Below are 22,960 nucleotides of genomic sequence, written 5' to 3'. Positions count from 1 at the left end.
CTAGAAGTACAGTGACCAGACCAAGGGAGGCAATCAGAACCACTGCGGTAGTCTATGTCCCACTCAGATGACACACTGGGAAGTGTGATGTTGACAAAGGAGAAAGAAGCAGGGAGTCACAGAGGACAGGGCGGTGACATGGTTGTTAAACCCTGAAATGTTTACTTTGGAGAGCAGACTTAGGAAGATGATAGTCCATTTGCATTGCTAACTCATGGAAAAGGCATTCAACTTAGTCTGTGTTCCTCCAGAAAGCAGAACTAGAGCCAACAGGAAGAAGTTAAGAGGGCAACTGGTATCAGCTCGAGATAGGAGAATTCTGATAACTACAACATTTCATCCACAGATGGGCAAGCTGCAAAATCCTCAAGTAGAGGCCAAGTGATCTGTCATCTAAATGGGAAGGAGGTTGAACTAAATGATCTTTTCTCTCTCTCTCAACCTGACAGAACATCTTGAGACTTCATGAAATTTCTCAAACTGTGTTCTAGTATTTTGGGACATGAAGCAGAAGAAACAATTGACTGTGGGAACTTGGCTGGAACCAAGGCTGTCTATAATCATGAACTGTTCCCTTGTGTGATCACACTGGGTCCAACGTGGCCACCTTAGCACTGGTCAAGTCTCTGGATGTAGTAACCGAGGGAGAAGTTGGTTATTTTTGTCTTCCAATATAGAAGTTTTTAGATTTCATTTAGATTGCCATTCAATGATTGATTAGACATTTTTTAGTCACCATGGTTCCACTAATTAGCTGGAAATCCTCATTCAGTAAGCAAAGCATAGGTTATAAATGTTGTGTAGGGATAGAAATAACATCTTTGGTAAAGAAAAATTATTTGATGACACCTATTCAAGCACAGTAAGGCAAACTTTATTCAGGACCATTACAACAGGTATAGGGACCACTGCAGTAGGATGTTGCATTGAGTGGGAGAAATTGGGCTCAACTTAGAATATAGCGTGGGCCGTGGGAATTTATAGCCAAGGAACAGGGTGGAGATCAGCTGATGGAAAATTCCTAAAAACGAACATCAGGGAAAGGGGGAATTCTGGCTAACCCAACCTAACAGGATTCTTGCTGAAGTCTGGCCAGAGTGATCAAATACCCCTGGGGAATGGTGGGAGATGAGGATCTCAATCAGAAATCAAAGGTGATCAGATATCAAGCATCTGGTGGAGGGTGGGGAGGGGTCTTGTTAAACTACACTTTTTTAAGCTTATTTATTTTGAGGTGGGGGAGGGGCAGAGAGTGAGGGGAGGAGAGAGAACCCCAATTCCAACCAGGCTCCGCACAGACAGCACGGAGCCTGATGCAGGGTTCGTGAGACCATGACCTGAGCTGAAATCAAGAGTCAGAATTTTAACTGAATGGGCCACCCAGGCACCCCCAAAACTGCATTTTACAAGGAAGGGCACAGATTGGCTTAGGAGAAGTTTCAGGAGCCTGACTAAAGTTTGGCCAAGCAAAGCATCTTTGTCACTTTCAGGGGTTAAGCTAGATCCCGTCTTCCCAAACTTTGCTGTATATTAGACATATTTAGGTAGCTTTTAAAATTAGCTCACTCCCCCCACAAAGGTAATTTTATATTAAATTATATTGACAAAAATCTAAAATATGAGCACTCTTCACTTTGTTTCTATAGCACTAATACTTTACCTATTGAATTTAGATCTGGGCACCACCATGAATATATGGACACATGTCCGTGGACATACTGACAAATCATTCCAAGAGGAAAGGAGAGTGTATGTAGTGATATTAACACTTTGTAAGATCAGGAAGCCACACTGGGCAGGACAGAGGTCCAAAGGTGGTCATTTATACAAGGACTATGAAGAATCTGATACTTTAAACGTGGAAAAGATGAACATGGTGAGCCAGAGGGGGTGGAGGGGAGAGAGGGAATGTTTGTGATTACTGCTTTAAATGTTTGAAAGATAGGCCCATATTAAAAGACATTAATTTTTTTCACATCATTCCCAAATGTACAAATATAAACTTTAAGTAGAAATTACAAAAGACAGGGGAGCCTGGGTGGCTCAGGCAGTTGAGCGTCCGACTTCGGCTCAGGTCATGATCTCACAGTTCATGGGTTCAAGCCTCGCATCAGGCTCTGTGCTGACAGCTCAGAGCCTGGAGCCTGCTTCGGATTCTGTGTCTCCCTCCCTCTCTCTGCCCCCTCTCCCCACTCATACTCTGTCTCTCTCACTCTCAAAAATAAATAAACATCAAAAAAAATTTTTTTTAAGAAATTACAAAAGACAGATTTTGACACAGTTAAGATAAAGCTTTGCTGTCTCTGTCTCAGGATTCAGTGATGAACCCATCACTGGATTGTAATGGAAGGACAACATCTAAGTCATTTCAGGTACAAAGATGGGCATGTAACAGGTACTTAACAAACATTCACTAAATGAAATTTTCAAGTGTAGTCTTGGATAATCATCAACCAAGGAAGCTTGAAAGGGATTTATTTATGGTGGGAACAAGGCAGAGATGGGACTTCCTAGCTTTTAAGACCACTTCCAACCCTGAGAGCCTATTGTCAGATGAACAAATTAAACCACAAAACCCTACAATGACTCCAGTTTTTTTATTATTTTAAAATCAATACATACCTAAGTCTATAATCTCCAAACAAAATATGTATCATTTTCTCAAATATATGATTGGTTTTATTAGCCAAGTAAAAATAAGTTATCTTATTGAAACTTTAACATATCAAGCTTCATTTCTTTTTCACATGCATCTATTGTGGGCCTGGCACCTGTTAAGGCAAACCCCCTTCCAAATAGTGACTCAGGACCCAGACATCTCAATATATATGCTTCAAGGGTCACTGCTGTGGGCTCTTAAATGGGAGTGCTCTTAAATTGGCCTTTGGAGTGATCATCACTTCTGCTCATAAGTCACTGGCCAAAAGCAGTCACATGACTCCACCTAACTATGAGTGAGAAATCTGGGAAGCATATGAATGTTCCATGAAAAGCACATGAAACTGTCACAAAAGTAAACCATCACTGAAGATTTATATTCTGAGCTACAAGCATCTGAGAGTGGATGCAAATTAATCATGTCACATAGACAAGTACATATTCTGCACTTCTTGTTCTGTCCTCATTTTAGATGTTAAAAAAATAGTGCAACATTGGACTAAATATTTGCAAGAAAGCCTGTTGAAGGATGAAACTGGAAAACAGGGCACACAACATACTTTCCAAAAATAACAGAACAATCTGAAATCTTAACATCAAAACAAATGTCCTAAATTAGTAGCTATAACCCCTCCAATCAATGGCAAGTTAGATGTGGGTTCATGCCCGCTTGTCACATTCTTATTTTGAAATATAATTAGATTGATTATAACTCCTGAACCTCATTGCTCTCTCTCAGTTTTTTACACACTTGAATTTACTGTTCGTTACCTTTCAAATGGCTCAGATCTGCCAAATCCTTTACCAATTTTACGCAGTTAAAAATATCTTCTCCATATTTGTATAAAAATACTGCTTGCTACCCGAGTCTGCTTTATTCAAACTATTACTTACACGCAGTCAAGAAGTTTCTAAGGTCTGGATTTTTCTGACATAAACTCCATTACAGCTCTCCGAAACAATTCATTTTTTTTATCAGATTTATACCGGTCCATACTTCTGAAATTATAAAGTTTTAATTCCATTATTCATTACATTTCTAGGATCACACTGAAAAGATGTTAAAATGGCGCTTGGTTAAAGTCAACAAGCTACACCCAACAGCAGTGTAATCTGTAACCATGGCAGCAACAGTGGTTCCAAGGAAAATACACATCAAGGCCACACTCTCCTTGGAGTTTAAAAATCCACTATTTTCACAGTTTTCTATTTTATAGATAAAATATAGAGATGTTAGTCACTAAATAAGATAATGCTTCTTAAAGCATTTTATTAAAACTGTCTTAAGATAGGTAAAACCAAACTCATGCAATTCAAAATACTTTCTGAAAGCCTAATAAACATATGGCCCCTAAGCAAGCTACTCATAAACTGACCACTCCCTGCCTCAGTCCTTCAGCACAGAACGCTGAGGATAATAGTGATATCAGTTTAATATTACAACACAGCAGTATATCATTCTATCCAACTTGAGGCCACCTATATATCCGTTTATTCAAGAACAAACTGTACAATCTTTCTCAAGTCTTTCCTTGAGAAAAAACACCATAACCAAAGTACACATTATTAAAAGCACAGATTTATTTTTATTTTTGGTCTATTTGTTAACTTTAAAACTCCTATTCCCTTCAGCAATCATTTTGATTCAACTACAATAAAATCTCAGACATAAAACCAAGTGTCCATTACTCACTCACACATAAGTACATATTATATGTCAGGCTGTATGCTAGGGTCTAAAATGGAAAACATTAAACAAGGGCCAATCCCTTTCCTCAAAGAGCTTATGGCCTTATTGAGGAAAATGAAAGGTAAATAAACCGGTGTGTTAAGTGCTCAGAAAAGCAGGCCCAATTAGAGAGCCAGTATAGATGATTATCCCTGGTTCAGTTATCTACACTGCTATGTAATAAACCACACAAAACTCAGTGGCTTGAAACAATGGTAATTTTGTTTCTCATGGTTCTGTGGGTTGACTGGGCTCAGCAGGTGGATTTGCTTGGGGATTCACATGTGGTAGCAGTAGGAAGTCAGCCATGGAGATAATAGCCATCTGAAGGTTTGACTGGGTTCATCATATCCAAATTATTTACCCACACGGTGCCCAATGATACTGTGGATCATCTTCAGCTCTCGGCAAGAGTACTTGTACACGTCCTCTCCTTGTGGCATAGGCTTTCTACAGAATAGAACCTGGATTCTAGAGGGACCGTCTAAAGAATGAATGCTTCAAGAGAACCAAGCCACAAGGTCTCCCATGACTTAGCTTGGAATATGCAGAACTGCTTCCCAGTAGACCCGCCCATATTCAACGTGGGAGGGAACTGGACAAAAGCATGAATCCTGGGAGTCATGGCTCATTGAGGACCATCTTTGGTGACTTGCTCTCACAGGTGCCAAATCATTTAGGTTTCAATAATCCATATTTATTTTTATCTCCTCTCCTCTTAGCTCACAGAAGATCAATAGGGAAACTGTCTCGGGATAATGCGAAAATCATTGAAGTCACTCTAGAGTCAGAGTTAGTTCAGGAGTACCTGAATTCAGCCAAGCAGTCAGAGCACAAGGTGATCCCCCGGGGAGGAAAGGCAATCAAGAAGGATATGTGGGCAACATTTGAATACACGAGAGCTGGAGTAAATTAGCACTATGGCAGTACACCTCCCTTCAACAACTTAAGCAGGAACAAATTGCATTCATCCTCAAAAAATCAAAACAGAGATTATTAACTTTCATAGTTTGTCTGAATCACCCAGTTTTTGCACCACAGGAATCCTGTCCTCATTGCTGCACTTACTGGCCCTTTACTGATTATGAAGAAAAATATTATTATGACTTCTCTTTCCCTACCACAAACACATTTTTAAGAATATATTTATTTTTACAATTAAACTCTCTGGAACTGTTCTAATGTAAGTTATTTTGTCTACTCAAAACCAACTACTGTATCAGTTGTAATGGAGTCTGACCACTTCTGTAGTGATTTTATTTTTAGTTCAGGCCCATGTCCACTAGTGAACACAGATTAGCAGTTTACAAAGTAGATAAAGAATAGAAAACAAATTATTTCCTCAGTACTAACTGGAAATAATGCTAGCTATCCTTTATTTCAGAAATAAGGTATCCAAATCCTTCTTTTAAAATATTATACTATGTTACCAAAATAAAAAAAAGCAATTCCTGAAAAAAACATTCAACGTTATCATTTTTGTTCATATTAGCCTTTAAGAAAAATTTTGAAAGCATGAATTTTTTTAAAAAATTAAAGTTCCTGCTTTTTTGCTTAAAATTTAGACCCTATTAGTTATCTACATTGACCACAAGATGGGGCTGTGATGTCACAATTTGGCGAGATTTATAAAATATATAAACTATGTGAATACAGATGAAAATAATTTAATGAAGCAAAGTTTAATAGGATAATCTCATTTTAAATATGCATATATCTTCAATTAATCATCTAATCATTTATGCTCATCAAGAGAAAATCACACTTTAATTTGTCCGTTTCTCACTTGGAAGTTATTGAGCTTTTTCAAACACAAAATTCTCCTGTGAAGATGCAGAATTAAATATCACGATGTGATTTCTTTAAGGATTCTACCATTTCACATTGCATTTTTAAAAGAAAAGTTACCGAACTTAAATCAGTGTTAAGAAAAATGTCGTTTAAAAGTATTTTTTTAAATTATTTTATAATTAAGCACAAAGAAATTCATTCCTCATCAAAGCTTCATGAAATTTTTTCTCCTTTTCCATCTCTTAATTTTTTTTTGGTAATCTAATATAGTTGACCCTTGAACAACATGGGTTTGAACTGCACGTGGTCACTTATATGTGAGGTATTTTTTACATACAGTACAGTGCTGTAAATGTATTTTCTTTTCCTTATGATTCTCTTAATAACATTTTCTCTCATTTTCTCTAGTTTAATTATAAGGATACAGTATATAATACATATAACATTTTAAAAAGCATGTGTTAGACTATAAGGCTTCCAATCAACAATACGTTATTAGTAAATTCTTAGGGGAGTCAAACGTTATACGGGGATTTTCCACTGTGTGGAGAATGGGGGTTGGAGGGTGGTCTTGGCATCCCTAACCCCTGCATTGTTCAAGAGTCAACTGTATTTACTTTCGAGTGAGGATAATTTGAAAGAAACAGTATATTCTTTATGATACTTATGGCATTCGTGATCTCTCCATTTCATTTGTTGAAACTTCTTTAAGTTGATTACTTCTGTGTTTTGCATCATTAAATAGGCAAAAATTCCTTTCTATTTTGAAAAGATTATAAGGAATCTGATTTCTTAGTCAACCATTTTTCAGTAGAGACACAAAAGCAGGCCAAAATAATCAGTTAGCTGATTTATTAAAAAAACAAACACCACCACCTCAAAAATCAGCAAAGACGTTAATTTCACGAGCATATTCTAATCTATTTTAATGTTAACAATGATACAAAAATATAATTTAATTCTTAAAATTTAAAAAAAAGCTGTAAGAGTTAAGATTTATAAAGTATATACATCCCTCGTGTGTCTCATCTTTCTTGTTCTAATTCCTTTTATTAGAATAAGTTAGCTATGTTGCATTTTTAAAGCATGTCTCCATGTAGTGTTCTACTCTTTTCACTACTTATTTCTTAATGTATGTCTTCAAATTTAATGCAAAACCCATTGTGTTATTAAAGAGTTTTATACATTTTTCCTCTTCTTTTCCCCAAGGGCCTTTTCTTATTAAAGAGCTATTCTAAAAGAAGCATGTAGCTTGCTATTCTGAAAGTCCACAGATAAACGGTGCTGTTTGACAAAGGGTGCTTTCATGAAGCCTCCAAGACTTTAATTTTCCAAAGTAGTTGACATCTAGTCAAAGAGAGCTATTTGCAGAGACTGACTCTCAACTGTGACTAAAAATTGTATTTGGCTTTCCTGCAACTTGAAGAGATCTGTTGAATAGGCCACGCCATATTCCAAATGAATGACAGACCCCTAAAATGTCATACAAGGGGGACTTCACGAGCAGAGAAATTAGTAAGTGCAGATGACAGACAAGAAAACAGAGGAGTGAAGGAATATACAGATTCTGTCATCAGGATGGACAGAATGGACTCAATTCGTATGTTAATTGTTTTCCATACTTTGATTCTGTAAACAGGTATTTGATCTCTCAGGTAAGTTACCAACACAAGTAAATTATTAGTGCTTTTCAAAAATGAAGCAGAATCAAGAAAATTAATATACTGGACTACTACTAAAGTATCTGTATTAAGTGAAAATATTCACATTGATTCCTATGCACATGAAGAATTAGAAAAAAAAAGCCACTATGATGAGCATTTAAAGCTTTTTGGGAATATATGTTATACACACACACACACACACTCACACCTGTAAACACAAATAATTACTATTGATATCAATACACTTCCATTCAAATTAAATCAGTTATGAGAATTCTCCCCTTTTCTTTCTACTGGTTTTTTCTTTCTATTAAACAATTAATACACAAATATATATCTACAGCAAAAGATTTCAGTTCCACAAAACAGTAAAAAGAGCAGTGATATGATCTAGCAATTCCACTTCTTGGAGTATATCTTATTTGAGATAAAATCATTATCTCAAAAAGCAATCTGCACCCTTGTGTTCACTGCAGCAGCAGGATTTATAAAAGCCAAGACACGGAAACAGCCTAAGTGTTCACTGGTGGATGAATGGATAAAGAATATGTGATATGTATACAATGGGATATTATTCAATCTTAAAAAAAGAAGTAAATATTACCATTTGTGATAACATGGAAGGGCCCTGAGGGCATTACAGTAAGTGAAATAAGTCAGAGAAATTGAAACACTGTATGATATCACTTACATGTGCAATTTAAAAATAAGAACTCAGAGGGGTGCCTGGGTGGCTCAGTCGGTTGAGCGGCCGACTTCGGCTCAGGTCATGATCTCGTGGTTCGTGAGTTCGAGCCCCGCGTCGGGCTCTGTGCTGACAGCTCAGAGCCTGGAGCCTGTTTCAGATTCAGTGTCTCCCTCTCTCTGACCCTCCCCCGTTCATGCTCTGTCTCTCTCTGTCTCAAAAATAAATAAATGTTAAAAAAAATTTTTTTTTAAATAATAAATAAAAAAATAAAAATAAGAACTCAGAGAAACAGAGAACAGATTGGTGGTTGCCAGAGGTGAGTGTGCTTCAAGTGACAGTTTTCCGGATCCAACCAATCCTGCCTATTTCCTGTATCTTTCAAATTTTCTGACCTACTTGGGAGAAGTTTTCACACCTTCCCTGATTATGAATTATTCTTTTTAAAAGTACATTTCATATCATTTCATGAAACCTGAGATAAGAGGGAAGATAGAAAATGCTCAGTTGACTGCCTTGGTCCAATTTCTGAAAACATGGCACGAAATTAAAAGTTACTATAGTTGCCGTTCATGTATACAACAACTAAAAAGAAACAGGATCTTGTAGATGTCTTTCTTCTGAAGTGTATCACAAGGGATATTAAGCTGGTTTGCACCGGTAGATTCTGTTTTTTGTAACCAGAATCTGCTCTGATTGGCTGGCATCAATACCAGTTGTTACATATTTAGAATACTATCCCTGAAGTACAGTAATGTAATTCAGAAAGAATTACTAACATGTCTCTTCAACAAAGTTGATGGACTGTAGGAATTTACTTTGAGTATTAAGTGCCACCAAAGAAAAGAGGTAGAACCCAACTGCCTTATTTCCTCGGTCCATCTTCCAGTATTTATATTATCTTGGTTAAATATTATAATATTTATATTAACTATTTCCTCAGTGCCTGGAACAGTTCATGGCCCATAGTAGGCACTTGAAAAACACCACAGAACAGATATATTGAATATATGTTTTGTCTCTATTTCGTCACTTGTAAAATAACTACGTCAATCTCTAATCATTTTCAGATTGAAGATAATTACAATTCAATTCATAATTCAATAAATAGAGTTTTCATTAAGTTATTATAATATCAGTAAATGTACCAAGCAAAATGAAAAATCACAGCCTTTTATATCCAGATATTTGGATACCCCATCATATATTCTCTTCTAAAGATAAATCACCAATAATAAAGAGACCAAGAGAAACTTATTTTAAATTACTTTATTTTTCATAAGTTTCTAACACATGGTGTTAGAAAAATGAATTTTGGCACCATGACTTAGAACTTTTTTTTCAAGTTTAACCTTTAAATTAAAAACAGTAGCTACAATAAGTATATTTAAACTGCACTCAGAAAAATGGTGAGAACTCAAGACACAAATTTTTTTGTGCTGGGGAATTTTTTTTAAATGGGATCAAGAAAAGGTAATCAAAAAAGTAAGAAGGAGGATAAAATGGGAACTAGGCTGGGAAGACACAAAGGTGAATAACTCTCTAAAAAAGAATGAGGAGGGAGACAAAGGGCGAGGAGAAGAAGAAAGGCTCACCAACTTTATTTTCCTGATATATAATTCAAGTACTTAACAAAGTTTTTTTTTTTTTTAAATCATAAAATGCTACTACTAATCTCATGAAATTTTCTTTTCCTCATTATTTTCTAGAATTAAAATCAAAAGTCTGTTTTGACTTAAAGACACTTGCTGATCTTAGGTTGATACCTGATATACTTTCAGTAATGGAAAGCTTTGAAAGCTTTCCTAAATCTAATACCGACTCAATATAATCCACCTTGGAAAATTCATCTGAAGGAATAGAGGGCTGGATTTGTAATATAAATGTAACCAAAAAAACTCTGTTCAACAATATAAACAGAAATGTTTTCAACTGGCTCTGTACCTCAATTGTGTTTTATACTAAGTGTCTTGAGGAAAAACATTGTGTGATATTTATTGTTCTCTGTATTCCTTCAGTAACTACTAGAAAAGGTACCTGCATAGGTCATCAAAAAAGTACTTACACAATTAGTTGTATACAAATTCAGTTATGACTCCAGTTTTCCAATGATTCAAAAATTGTCAATATTCATTTATATTCATTTTGTCTACATGTTGATAAATAACATTCTTCCCGAGCTTTCTTAATAATAAAATATTATTAGTCTCACTTGTCACTTGTACATTTGTAGCTGAGTATCTGATCAAATGAAACACGAAATCAGAAAGTTGCCATTATTCTCAGAGACAAAAGGCATAGAAATAAATATTTGCTTTTACTTTTTTTCTTTTCTTCTTCAATCTGTGTTTTAAGGCTCAGAGCAGACATTATGAAATATCAAACAATTTTTTACAAAAAGTTTTTCAAACGTTTGGCCCAAAGTGAAGTTGTTCTGTTGAAGTTATTTAAATATTCCTTTCATCTTCTCAAGCACAACTCCAAAGACATGTTCATCCATTCCAAAAGAAAAATTCATTTCTATGAAAAGTAAATAACTTAGGGGTCTATAAATGACACTGCAATGTATCTCGTTCCATTTTTAACAGGAAGTCCTTCATGCAAATGTGTGAGTCTCCCTGGATGCATGAAGCTCCAGCCTTTTCTGGGTGATTCAATAGAGCAGTTGTACCTCAGAAATTTGCATCCGCCTCCCTAGAAGAGATGGAACAAATAAATGTATCAGCAGAGAATAAAAAGTGGCCTTGGAGAAGAGTTAATAGCACACAATAGCACACAAGTAATAGTACAATAGCACACAATACCATTCCAGCCTGGAGACACTGACCTTTAGAAACTATCCAGTGTAATTGTATACATAAATGAGAAACTGAGGCCAGATGGATTAAATTTGTTTAATTAAATTTGTTTAATTTCTAATCGGTGGCAAAATTCAAATTATGCCCTCTGAGCAGAATTTTTAAAAAATAAGGCAAAAACCTTATCGTAATGACATATTTCTTTTAAGAAATGTAAAAAAATAAAAGCCATAATTACTTGAAAATCTTCTCCCACGTTATTGAGTGCAATGTTGATGGTAAATGTAGAAGCGTCATGATGAGGGCGAAGAGAGCGTTGCCTTTCAGGGGAGTATTTTACTACAAAATTCAATAGTGCAAACCCCTAAAAAAAGCAAAGTAAACCAATGGATTTGCTTATTAATAAAAATATAAAATAGCACGTTTGTGTAAAAACTAGTAGGAGGTAGACGGGAGGAATGGGAGCATAACTACCTTCGTATAATAACCTGCAAAGACCTTCAGTGTAACGGGTGCAATAAACTCCCGGATAAAATGAAGCCATACATTCTCCAGATCAATTTGCTTCATGTGGATATCATCAGTTGGGACATTTTCATAACCACCAGATATACGGCTATCCTAGAAACAGCATTAATGATGTCATAAAGCGTGGTCCACATGCAATTCACATTTATATTACCTTGGAATTTGTTTCAACCACAAGATCATAATAGACAATAAAAATAACAGTTGTTCAATTATGGTGTACCATCTGCTTTAACTGCAAAACTATCAAAATAACTTAGATAACATGGCTTTGCAAATGTATCAATGATGAAGCAAAGTATTGCAGGGTCAATGGACTCCTTTCTTACTTACTAATATACATTTGAGGTCTGACTATCAAGTAAATAAAACTTATTTCCAAAGCCTTCCTATGCCCTCTAAAAAAATTAGTTTTTTACAGTAACCCTTCAGGCAGTCTTAGATACTTGATGGATAAAGATTCTGCCAGTCTGCTCTTTGGATCCCCTATCACTGAAAACAGGCCTTCCCTGCTATGTTCCCCACTTCAATTTTATGACACCTCAAGTCCTTCCATGATTGCTTTTTATTATCCTACAACCTGCTGGCTTCAGGTTCCTTCTCATACTTTGAACTTCGGCTAACTAGCTGGGGTATGAAGTTGAGCAGAGGCAGTAATATTAGAGAATTCTAGAATTCCTTGGTATTGTCAAGGAGCAGGCATGTGCAAATTCTCAGAGGAAAAGAAACACATTGAACCACCAACAGTAATACTTCCTGCCAAGTCTTTGACACTGAATGTAAATCCAGTACTGAATTACACCAATGGCGTTCAAACAGATTTCTTCTTCCAACGTTTACACACAAGAAAAAGCTTTGGCAGTGAACCAGATAAACTTTGTCTTGGTAAACTTTGTCACTACAGCTCACTGTGAAAACGCAGAGAATAAAAAGTGGCCTTGGAGAAGAGTTAATAGCACACAATAGCACACAAGTAATAGTACAATAGCACACAATACCATTCCAGCCTGGAGACACTGACCTTTAGAAACTATCCAGTGTAATTGTATACATAAATGAGAAACTGAGGCCAGATGGATTAAATGCAACCAGAGTTCTCTTGACAGCCTTGGCTAGCCCCTGCGTTGAGGTACATAAGTCAGAGATATCTGACAAAACAGACAAATCTCCTCTAAATTCTCAAAATATCCACCCCCCGCCTCCTATCCAACATACACATGATAGTTCTTTGTGTGAAAGTACAACTCACATGATGTTTCCCCCCAGACCACTGGCCATAATGCTCCATTTCTTCCACCAATTCATCACAGGCTTTTTCAGAAAAGATGGGAAACCAAAAGACATCGGGACAAGGCTATAAAACAAGGGATCATCATTAAGAGAATAATATTTTGTGTCTTTTAACTAATAAATAGATTGCAAAAGTAATTGCATGGAATACTCAATACTCATCTCACTTAGATGCCTTTTTAAGAGGTTTGCCCAATATTATTGACATAACTGTTACAAATGTTAATTTTTTTTAAATGCTAAGACTTTTTCCTTTTTGCATTTTCACATCTGTAAAATCAAGACATATCTTGGACTCACATTTGACCAGGCAACCACTATGATGTAGCTGTAATGCTACAGTGTATGTATACTTGATCAAATTTTCATAGTTTCACCTTGTGTGTATGTATATATCAGTGTGTGTGGATGTACATGTGTGCATTTACCTGGTGTTGCACTTGAGTTGACTTGCCCTTTAAAATTTTTTTTAAATAATGTACACTATGATTTGCCATTGAAACGGAAATTATTATGCATACAGTGCCCTACGACATATGATAACATCTATACCTTGATAAGTCTAAAACAGCTCTTCCAATATGTATAAAATTAAAAATTCTAAATGAGTAGAAAACGTTATGTTATAGTTTAATTGGCAGTATTCTGGTCATTTCTTACAGTACACAAAATAACAGAGCATCTCAGAATCAAAGATGCCTTACATTCTCTGAAATAAGGTATTAGCAACAGTTTGGAACACTAACCTAAAACAGAGTTCATTTTTTAAAAGACATGTTTGAGAAGAGACTCTTAAAGATCAATTTCTTGCAAAGATACACTTTTATTAAATGAGGGCTACCTCAGAGATTTGCCAAAGGTTCCTTACTTTTAGTGGTTTGGGACAGCTATAACATTTGAAAGTATGGCCAAAAAAGGGAATGATCTTAAAATTATGGTTGATCTTCATGTTCTATATTTTTACAACTATATGATCCTTAAGGTTAATTAAGCCACATGATTTTTATCTACAAGATGGCTTCTCCACTTTCACAACACCTCTGATAAAGCAATATTGCATTAATATTGTTCCCTTCTGGAAAACATAGCAAAAGTACTCTACACATCATTGAAATTATTAATACAAACCTGTTCAACTATATTTTCAGTGAAAATCTTTGAATAATCCCGGTTTATATATTTTTCTTTCCAGTCCTATCAAAAAAAAAATCAATTGCACAAATCAAAAGCAAATACCTTTTAATAAATAATAGAAAATATAAAGTGTATGCATTTTAGAAATTGCTCAATTTATAAATGACTAGTGTATTGGACAAAAAAGGAATTTTCAGAAACCACAGGTTATGCTTGTTAAACTTTGTCTGACTCTATATGTTCACATCATTCTATGAAACATGAAATTTTTATTTATGAATTTTTAGACCTCAGGATTTTAAAATTTGTATGCTGTATTCTATGCATAAACACAGGGATAGGTAAATATGGGCTTAAAAGTTAATGGTAAAGAACAAAATCCTAACAAATATTAGTAAAAATAAGCAAATTAATCAACTAGGGTCTTATATATACAGGACTTTGAGAGTGAATTACTCTAAAATAGTTATGATATTTTAAAATGTATTTAAATTTTCTCTCTTCACTTCTGTTTTTATTATGTATCAAAGAATGATCATGGATTACTAATACTTTCATTTCTTTTAGTTACTGAAATTAAGGTATAGAACCATACATTAAGAGAAAACTTGTCTTCATGCTAACTCAGGAGTCTGATTCTTCTTTGACTAAGCTCTGATACATAAACCACATACTAAGGTATCTCAAGTTGTGTCAGTATCAGCTAAGGAATTCTCTTCCTGAGTCAAGTGTTTAATTTAAAAATCACATATTTAGAGAGTATAAATGAAAATGTGGAGACATTTCGTATCAAAAAAAAAATCTCTTGTATTTAGACATGTTTAACAAAATTCTTAATTTTCTCTTTACAAAGTATAAACATGGGGAACCAGAAGGGAAGGCTTGAGGTATAGACTCAAAATAATTCCAATCAAAATATGTTTCAAAAAATATTTGTCTGAAATACATCTTTTAAGCCATATTTCAGAGAAACCCTGATAATGTGTATGCCATTCTTAGATTTTGCACATCTCTGCTTATATGTAGATCATATGAAAGAACCAAGGTTATCTTCAAATTCTTTAAATAAATTTCATTTATACTTGGTATATAATTGTAAGAATCAAATTATTTTATTATCTCATTAATCCCTTTAATACTGATAAGTTCTCTGATTTCAGAATATGGAGGAAATTAGAAAAAATCATTTATAACATTTCAGAATCTTTAAGTATTTTTTATGCATCATTATCGATTTTTTGAAATTAAAAAAAAAATTCCTAAGATCTCACATTAAGGCATTAACGTCTCATTTTAGGCCACCTTTCAAATATCATTTAACAAACTCTCACTTGACTAATTTTTTAGAAGTTCTGATAATAGGACAATGGTTGAATATTTTGCTATGGGACATCCCTCATGAGGCGCATTGATCAGGGTAATCTACCAAAAACAAAACAAAGCCATGGAAAGAAAAGCAGTTCCTACTTACTTCTGATGTTTTCATTTCATATTCTCCAAAGTTATGAATCCTGACACAAATGTCTACAATTCAGGATATAATTTGGGACATTTTTTCAGGAGCTAATATTACCCAACAAATATAATAATTCTATTCCTCAAAATAACCAAGAGGCTCAGCGCCAAAGTAAAATATGTAATTCCACCCTCACCACTTAAAAAACCTCTTTTTAATTACACTCTTGTGAAAGATGAAGATATGTAGCTTAAATGAAACAAAAATCCTTTAACATACAAAAATGTCAAAAAATGTTATTTTTCTATTCAACAGAGTCTTCAGAGACTTTGAATTTACTATTCCTGGCTGTCAACTACCCCTACGAAATAAAAGGCAATTCTGATCAGGTGGATTGAGTCTTTGTAATTTAAAACTTTTACTATTGACAAGGGGAAAGCTGTAAACAGCATTCCAGAGATGAATACCAAAGAGAGTATTTTCCCTGGAATAAGCATTCCAATTTGACTGAAGAGAATAGCAAGACAAAAAAGGAATGAATTCCTTGAGGATTCAAATCTTTAAGATAAGAAATAATTTTAGAGTTTAGAAGGAAATAGTTTCCTCAATTTAAGACTTTCTATACATGCTGAACCCACTTACTCTGCAATTTTCTCTGGCTGTCTTTGGTGTACATTCAAAAAATTGTTATAAAAAATAAGATAAAATAAAATGTATTTTCTCAAACTAACTCCTTGAATTCTCTTCTTGAGCTACTTGTAAACAGTTTTTCTGAAATTACAATTAAAAATCTGATGATGCTTTTGAATATATAAAATAGAAATATTAAGAGAAACTGATCATTCCTTTCCCCATGCATAATATACATCTATATTTTAAAAATTCTTGGTCAAGAAATATAATCAATTGTAGCTTTTAAAAATATTTATTATATTAAATTATTATAATTAACAGAATATTAATTATAATTAATATTATTATACTAAATTATATTATTTTTGAAAGCTACAATTGATTATATTTTTAAACTGTTTTTTAAACTTTAACTTTTTAAAGCTTCTTATCACATTTTCGTGTTATTAACCCAACTGATTTACATCTGAAAATAAGAAATAAATGAAGTTGAGTATGAAGTACATACCACAGGATTTTCAAAAATCTGCCAGAGGTCATTGTTATAATGTGAAGTATTGTAATTAGCAGTTGATAAAAGTCTTCCAAATTCATGTCTATTAGAAATGTACATAAACACACCCTATGTGCCAAAGAATAACAGTATTAACAATCTTAGAGGAAAGTACAAGAAAATAAACTTAACCATAGGAAAAATATATAGGAGATATTAATTTCAACTTTTATATCTCATTCCTGAACATGCATTTTATTTCTCATATAAAAACATGCATGATTTAAAATAAAAGAGATAAAACTTTTATTAATTATAAATTCAGGCACCACACAAAACTAATTGATAGCACTGACACTCAACTGAAAAAAAGAAGAGGAAGAATGACTGTTTTTGTCCCTTTCTCATTGATCCTAGATGTAGACATCAGGGGAAAAACAATTCCTGTTTGAAAGCAGAAATATTTTTGAGACACCAAGTGCAATGAATTGTACCTCTTTCGGCTTCTTTCCCTTTCAAAGAAGATGTCACATTTTTAAACAAGATTTCAAATGTCAGTATTTTTACATCAGACTATTTCATTCTCTTATTGTCCTGATGTTTAAAAACTGAACACAGAAATTATTTGTTCATTAAAGGCAGCTAAAGAAAATCAGTCTCGTATCCTTGCCTTAAACGAAATAAACTTGGCAAAAACCACCATGGTAAGGTTGTTTCTTTTTGTACCTGTTTTAATGGTAAAAGAGTTAGTTATTAATAAAAAAAAAATAATGATGAAGGGTACCCAGATCTCATTTTAATCAAGATATACTTTATACTTACACCTATTTCTTCTCTCCCTTTAAAAAACAAAACTAGAAAAACCAGCGAAAGAGATTTGGGTTTAACTTTCTCATCTGTCAACCATAAAATGTACATCAGCCTGAAGAACTAAGAATTTAATATCACACGATGCCCATCCCCAGCACACAAAATATACATACACATACACTAATTAAGAACCAATGAATACCAACATTTTACCATGCTAAATGGAAAGAAGACTGTTAAAGAAACTTTACTGCTAGGCAATATACCATATCTAGTATTAATTAAACAAACAAAAATAAATAAAAATAAATAAAAATAACACCTTTGGGGGGCTGAGCATTTGGAATGTTTCCGGAGTAGGGGAGTCTTTTTCCCTTTGTAAAGTCTAAAATGAAGAGAAGCATTGGGTAAGTTGACCTGCACACCCATACTCTCTCAGGTATTCTTAGGTAAATAAAATTAGCAGCCCTTGATCAAAAGCTGACATTCTGAAATGTCCTTCATAGACAACATGCATAACAAGCAAAGCTTATAGTGCACACAAAGAAACAACTCCAGCCCAATTTTTTTTTTTTTTGGTCAAACATAAATCCAAGCTCATTCCTTAGTAGAGTTTTCATTAGACACAAAATTAAGACAAAGGGGAAAATGTGTAAGACAGGCCATTCCAGGACACGCTGTTGAGTCAAATTAGCAAAAGATGAGCACAAGTTATAATCACAAGTACTGAAGATACTCGATATAACAATGCACACAGGCTTGTAGGAAAAACACATACACTCCAACAATACATGCCTTATTAAACTAGAAAAAAATACTTGCCAACTTTTCTGATTTTTTCCAAAATCACATTTGTATATATAAATTTGAATAAAATAACCCAATCATTTCTAAAACAGAAAACTATACAAACAGGCTTTACAACATTTACACATTTTGAAAAACAAACTATTTTCCACGATCATTAAAATTCTACAATGAAAGTGTATTTGTAGAAAAACAATGTATCGTTACTTTTCACACAGATCAAATACACTCCGTAACTCAGTCCTTCTCCTAGTATAGTGGTGAGGAGTGCCTTTTGAGCAGTGTGCAGTTTGTAACAACAGAAATAATGGAGACATTGATTTCAGAACAAAAGTGTGTTCTTCTTAAATGTGTAAAGGATTGTTTCACCCAGACTTATCTAATTAATTTAACTAGGTCAGGTTTCCACTATAAAATTTTGAATGAAAGTAAACATGATTTCTTAGAAATGCAAAGCTGATTTGCAACAAATCCATGTTTGTGACTGAAATCTTTTTGTTGTTTATGACTTAGCCTAAGCACCAAAGCTAACATTTTTCAAACTGTTTCTACAGACAAATGGTCACAAATTATGCTCTATAACTGCTCCCAGTTTTTTCAACACAGAACCAAAAAAATTGGCTAGTACTTACAAATTAGAAAGAAAAGGAGCATCAAAACAATGACACATCAACTGGTAAAGCAGGCCACTTTATAAGAACATTCAAGCAAGCCATCATTGTATACCCTACCATTTCTCTAGCATTTCGGCACAGAGCCATATCAGGATCCAATTTATCACGAACAAAATAGTTCCTTTCATTCATCTCTGATCGGAGCGTCTTTCCCTTAATTAAGTACACGTTAGCCATGTATGGGACATTCCATATCCCTCTGAAAGTAAAGACAAAACATTCCAAAATACCAGAAATTAAAAAAATATATATATATATATGTATATATATATTTAAAGGTTTATTTTTATGTTTTTAAAATAAGTGCCCTGTATGTTTTTAAATTTTGTATATATAAATTACTGAATCAAATTACATGCAAATGCAAACACATTTTATGATATTTAAAATATACACACACACATCTATGACATTACTTGTTACACACTACATGTTTATTTGACAAATACTAACTCCTTATATAAACTTCACTTTAAGACTATTATCTGTTTAGCATTTTGACTATAATCCTTCATGTCATTGTTAGAGTATAACACAGAAAGTATTTCCACTTAGGATCAAGCAGAGTGATAGCAAAAATAATCACACACACACACACACACACACACACACACACACACACACCCCCTATGGTGTACTACAACCAGCTCACACTGGCTCCCAGAACACTTAGCTTCACTTCCCAAGTCTAGACTCAGTGACTTCATGTTGGAAGCTTGAAATCAGCCATGGCAGGGGCATTTACATCACAGAAACTGGCAAACACTACAAATCAGGGCATCCCTCAACCCCAAGACCCAGTTGTTACACATTCACCAGCACGCCACTGAATACAACCGAAAATTTTCCTAAAATATATTCTCTTGAAATTCACTAAGCCAACTCAAATTTCTGTAGAAAGAGAAGATAAGAAAAAATATATCTAGAAGTACATGAGTGTTGAGAGACACTATTTTGTCCTTTATTCTTCCCCACATTTGTCTTCTCATTCTGAACATGACTCATTTCCTAAGAACAGCAAGTAAGGTTTCGCCTGAAGGCATATGCCTGTTGCTTTTAGAGAACAAAAAGGAAAGATCTTGACCAAGGAAATGTAGTTAGATATTAAAAGGAATATGATTTCACTTAGTCTTGCTAGATGAGCCTCAAAGGAGACAGCCATAAAAATATACAATGTGTCATCTGATTTCAGAAATTTATCACTGGCGGAGTAGGCAGTGTCTCAGTTTTGAAGAAACACACACACACACACACACACACACACACACACACACACACCCTTACACGTGTACGTGTCATAAGATGTCATTCCTTCATGTAGCTTTTGGCCATGAAGTGCATTCTTGTATTAACTAGATCAAAAGCCTCTCCCATATTCTTTTTCTTACACTTTAAACAACAGTGACAGGAAGCTGCACAAAATATCACCAGTGCCTAAAGCAACTTAAATGAAACATAAATTCGCTATTCCACTTCTGTGAGCCCTTATTTCTGCTATACCCACAGACAGTATCAGGCATTTGGTCTATACAAATCCTCAGAGAAACAATAAAAGTACTTTGAAACAATAGTATATGATCTGAATAGTGTTTTCTCAGCTATCATGCTCCTTAACCGCAGCTAACAAAAGCTTTTATCATATTTGTATTATTCAAATGTATTACTATTTTCACAAGCGAAACATCTTTTTCATACTCAACTGTTCAACAATAAATGTGTGGGGTTTTTTACTCTAAATTTAGGGGCACGTATATTTACTCATTAAAGAATGTTTTAGCTTTTAAGTGGGTGGATGCATCTGAGAAATTAGGCAAAGCCCTTAACACTCAGTTAAGATGGCCTCTGGTCCATCATCTGTAGAAAAAATAAAAGATAACATGCCTCTCTATATTACCTTAGCAAAACCACACTATTACATTTGTGATATTTTTTAGTCTAAAAAATACCAACTGTTGTCTCTGAAACAGGTATCAATCATGCACACACTTTGTAGCAAGCATATTCTTTTCAAACTCTAGAAATGGAAACGAGGTATTAGTGAAGAAAGTGATCTTTAAAGTAGAATACTACCTATTTCACACAAAACTCTTGCAGTAGGAAATGTGGGAAAGTTATGGCCTTTGGTATTGTTTTTGTTGGTTTACTTGTAAATTTTAAAAGCTATCAAAACAATTTTCATCCTGGGTGCTAGAAAAATCAGCTAAACAAAATTCCTTTTCTAAACTTTGAACTAAATACTACCCCTCCTCCTACAGCTATCTCTGGCTGCCCCTATTAACCATGTAGTGTCTCCTACATTTCCCACAGCAGTAAGTTTGTTCCTGTGAAGATTTAGAATTTCAAAAACAGATTCTTTTAATATTAATTTTACACTAGTATTTCAGGATTCCAGGTTTTCAAATTTCCATTAATCACAAAGTAAAGAGGAATAAAAATTCAGGTGATGTTAACAAGACCACATTTTGAGATTATGGCACTTTTACAGTAAAAGAGTAGATCAAGTAACTTACACTCTATTCCCTTGAACAATATCTACATAATCTTCCGATCGAGCATAGTATCCATCAGGACTCAAAGCTCCCCAGAAGTTGGACCACAGTTTTCCATGACGAGTTACAAGAGGGGCAATAATCTTTCTAAAGACAGCGTGAGAGAAAAGCAAATCCAAGAAATTATTTATACTTAAGTTACCACTGAATTGTGTGTTTTGGGCTTAGCATGACACCAAAACACTAAAGTTCACTTAATACACACATAGTAAGTCCAAAACACTGAATTCTACTCCTGAAACCAATATTGAACTGTAAGTTAACTAACTAAAAATTAAATAAAAATGAATAAGAAATGAAGAAAAAAATAAAAGAAAAACGAGAATTTCTTTCCACTTTTTCTTAAGCACACTAATTTTCTTAAAACAAGTAACAAAAAAGAAAAATTGAAAATGCTAATGAAAGTCTAAAAACGACTTTTAAAATAAGTCAAACTACTTCCATTATTTAATTATGTTAAGTAGTTCAGAAATTACGCTAAATGAAATCAAATATTTCCACCGTCACTGAGAAGACATAACAGTCCCTGGTATATTCAATTATTCAATAAATATTTGTTGAGTGAAAAAATGAATAAAGATGAGCTTAGATTTTTATAAATATGCCAGTTTTCCTAAAGTTAAGTCCTGAATCACTTTAAAGTACGTTTCTTTTTTAATTTTTTTTTATAACTTATGAAATGGGTTGTGCTCGCCTGGGAACACTGAACATTCTTCTGGTTCTTCAACTACTGTAAAAAACAAAACAGGTGGTAATTGCCATAGCACTCAATCTGACTACCTACCAGAAAAGTAGTCCCTTTGAGAAAAGCACATATTATAAATTCAAAATAAGTCATATTTTTCTTAGGAAAATCTAGTTTATAATGTGTTAACACTTTCCAAATGAGGTAACAAAATCTGAGGCTGCTCTAGAATTACTTTTAAAATGAAATGAACTATAGTCATGGCCATTTTTTTTTAAGTTTATTTTGAGAGACAGAGAGAGGGTGCACAAAGGGGAAGGACAGAGAGAGAGAGGTAGAGAGAAAATCCCAAGCAGGCTCTGCGCTATCAGTGCAGACCCTGACGTGAGGCTGTATCTCAAGAAATGTGAGATCATGACCTGAGCCAAAACCAAGAGTCAGGTGGAAGCTTAACTGACGAAGCCACCCAAGCACCCCTGGTGGTGTCAGTTTTTACCAAAATCTCACACGTCTTTATCCATTCAACAGTTGATGGATATTTGGACTCTCTCCATAGTTTGGCTATTGTTGATAATG

General features: G+C 34.3%; 1 protein-coding gene across 4 annotated transcripts in view; it reads right to left on the bottom strand.

Moving 5' to 3' along the window:
• Positions 1 to 9,847: 9,847 nt before the first annotated feature.
• PLOD2 (procollagen-lysine,2-oxoglutarate 5-dioxygenase 2) overlaps positions 9,848 to 22,960 on the bottom strand; it is a 100,831-nt gene continuing 87,718 nt past the window's right edge. For 3 of the 4 annotated variants that reach the window (XM_042955910.1, XM_042955911.1, XM_042955912.1), the window contains 9 exons: positions 21,661 to 21,786; positions 19,208 to 19,349; positions 17,992 to 18,054; positions 16,875 to 16,988; positions 14,272 to 14,337; positions 13,103 to 13,207; positions 11,800 to 11,946; positions 11,564 to 11,689; positions 9,848 to 11,221 (listed from right to left, as the gene is read on the bottom strand). In XM_042955910.1, coding sequence (XP_042811844.1) covers positions 11,066 to 11,221; positions 11,564 to 11,689; positions 11,800 to 11,946; positions 13,103 to 13,207; positions 14,272 to 14,337; positions 16,875 to 16,988; positions 17,992 to 18,054; positions 19,208 to 19,349; positions 21,661 to 21,786 — 1,045 coding nt within the window. In that variant the 3' untranslated portion in view covers positions 9,848 to 11,065. The remainder of the gene's footprint in view (positions 11,222 to 11,563; positions 11,690 to 11,799; positions 11,947 to 13,102; positions 13,208 to 14,271; positions 14,338 to 16,874; positions 16,989 to 17,991; positions 18,055 to 19,207; positions 19,350 to 21,660; positions 21,787 to 22,960) is intronic. The other variant, XM_042955913.1, reaches the window with a different exon arrangement.

This window comes from Panthera leo, chromosome C2 (assembly GCF_018350215.1).
Source record: "Panthera leo isolate Ple1 chromosome C2, P.leo_Ple1_pat1.1, whole genome shotgun sequence".
In the NCBI taxonomy this organism is placed as follows: Eukaryota; Metazoa; Chordata; class Mammalia; order Carnivora; family Felidae; genus Panthera; species Panthera leo.
The sequence above is the reverse complement of the archived record's forward strand: the minus strand, read 5'-3'. Positions and strand labels throughout refer to the sequence as shown.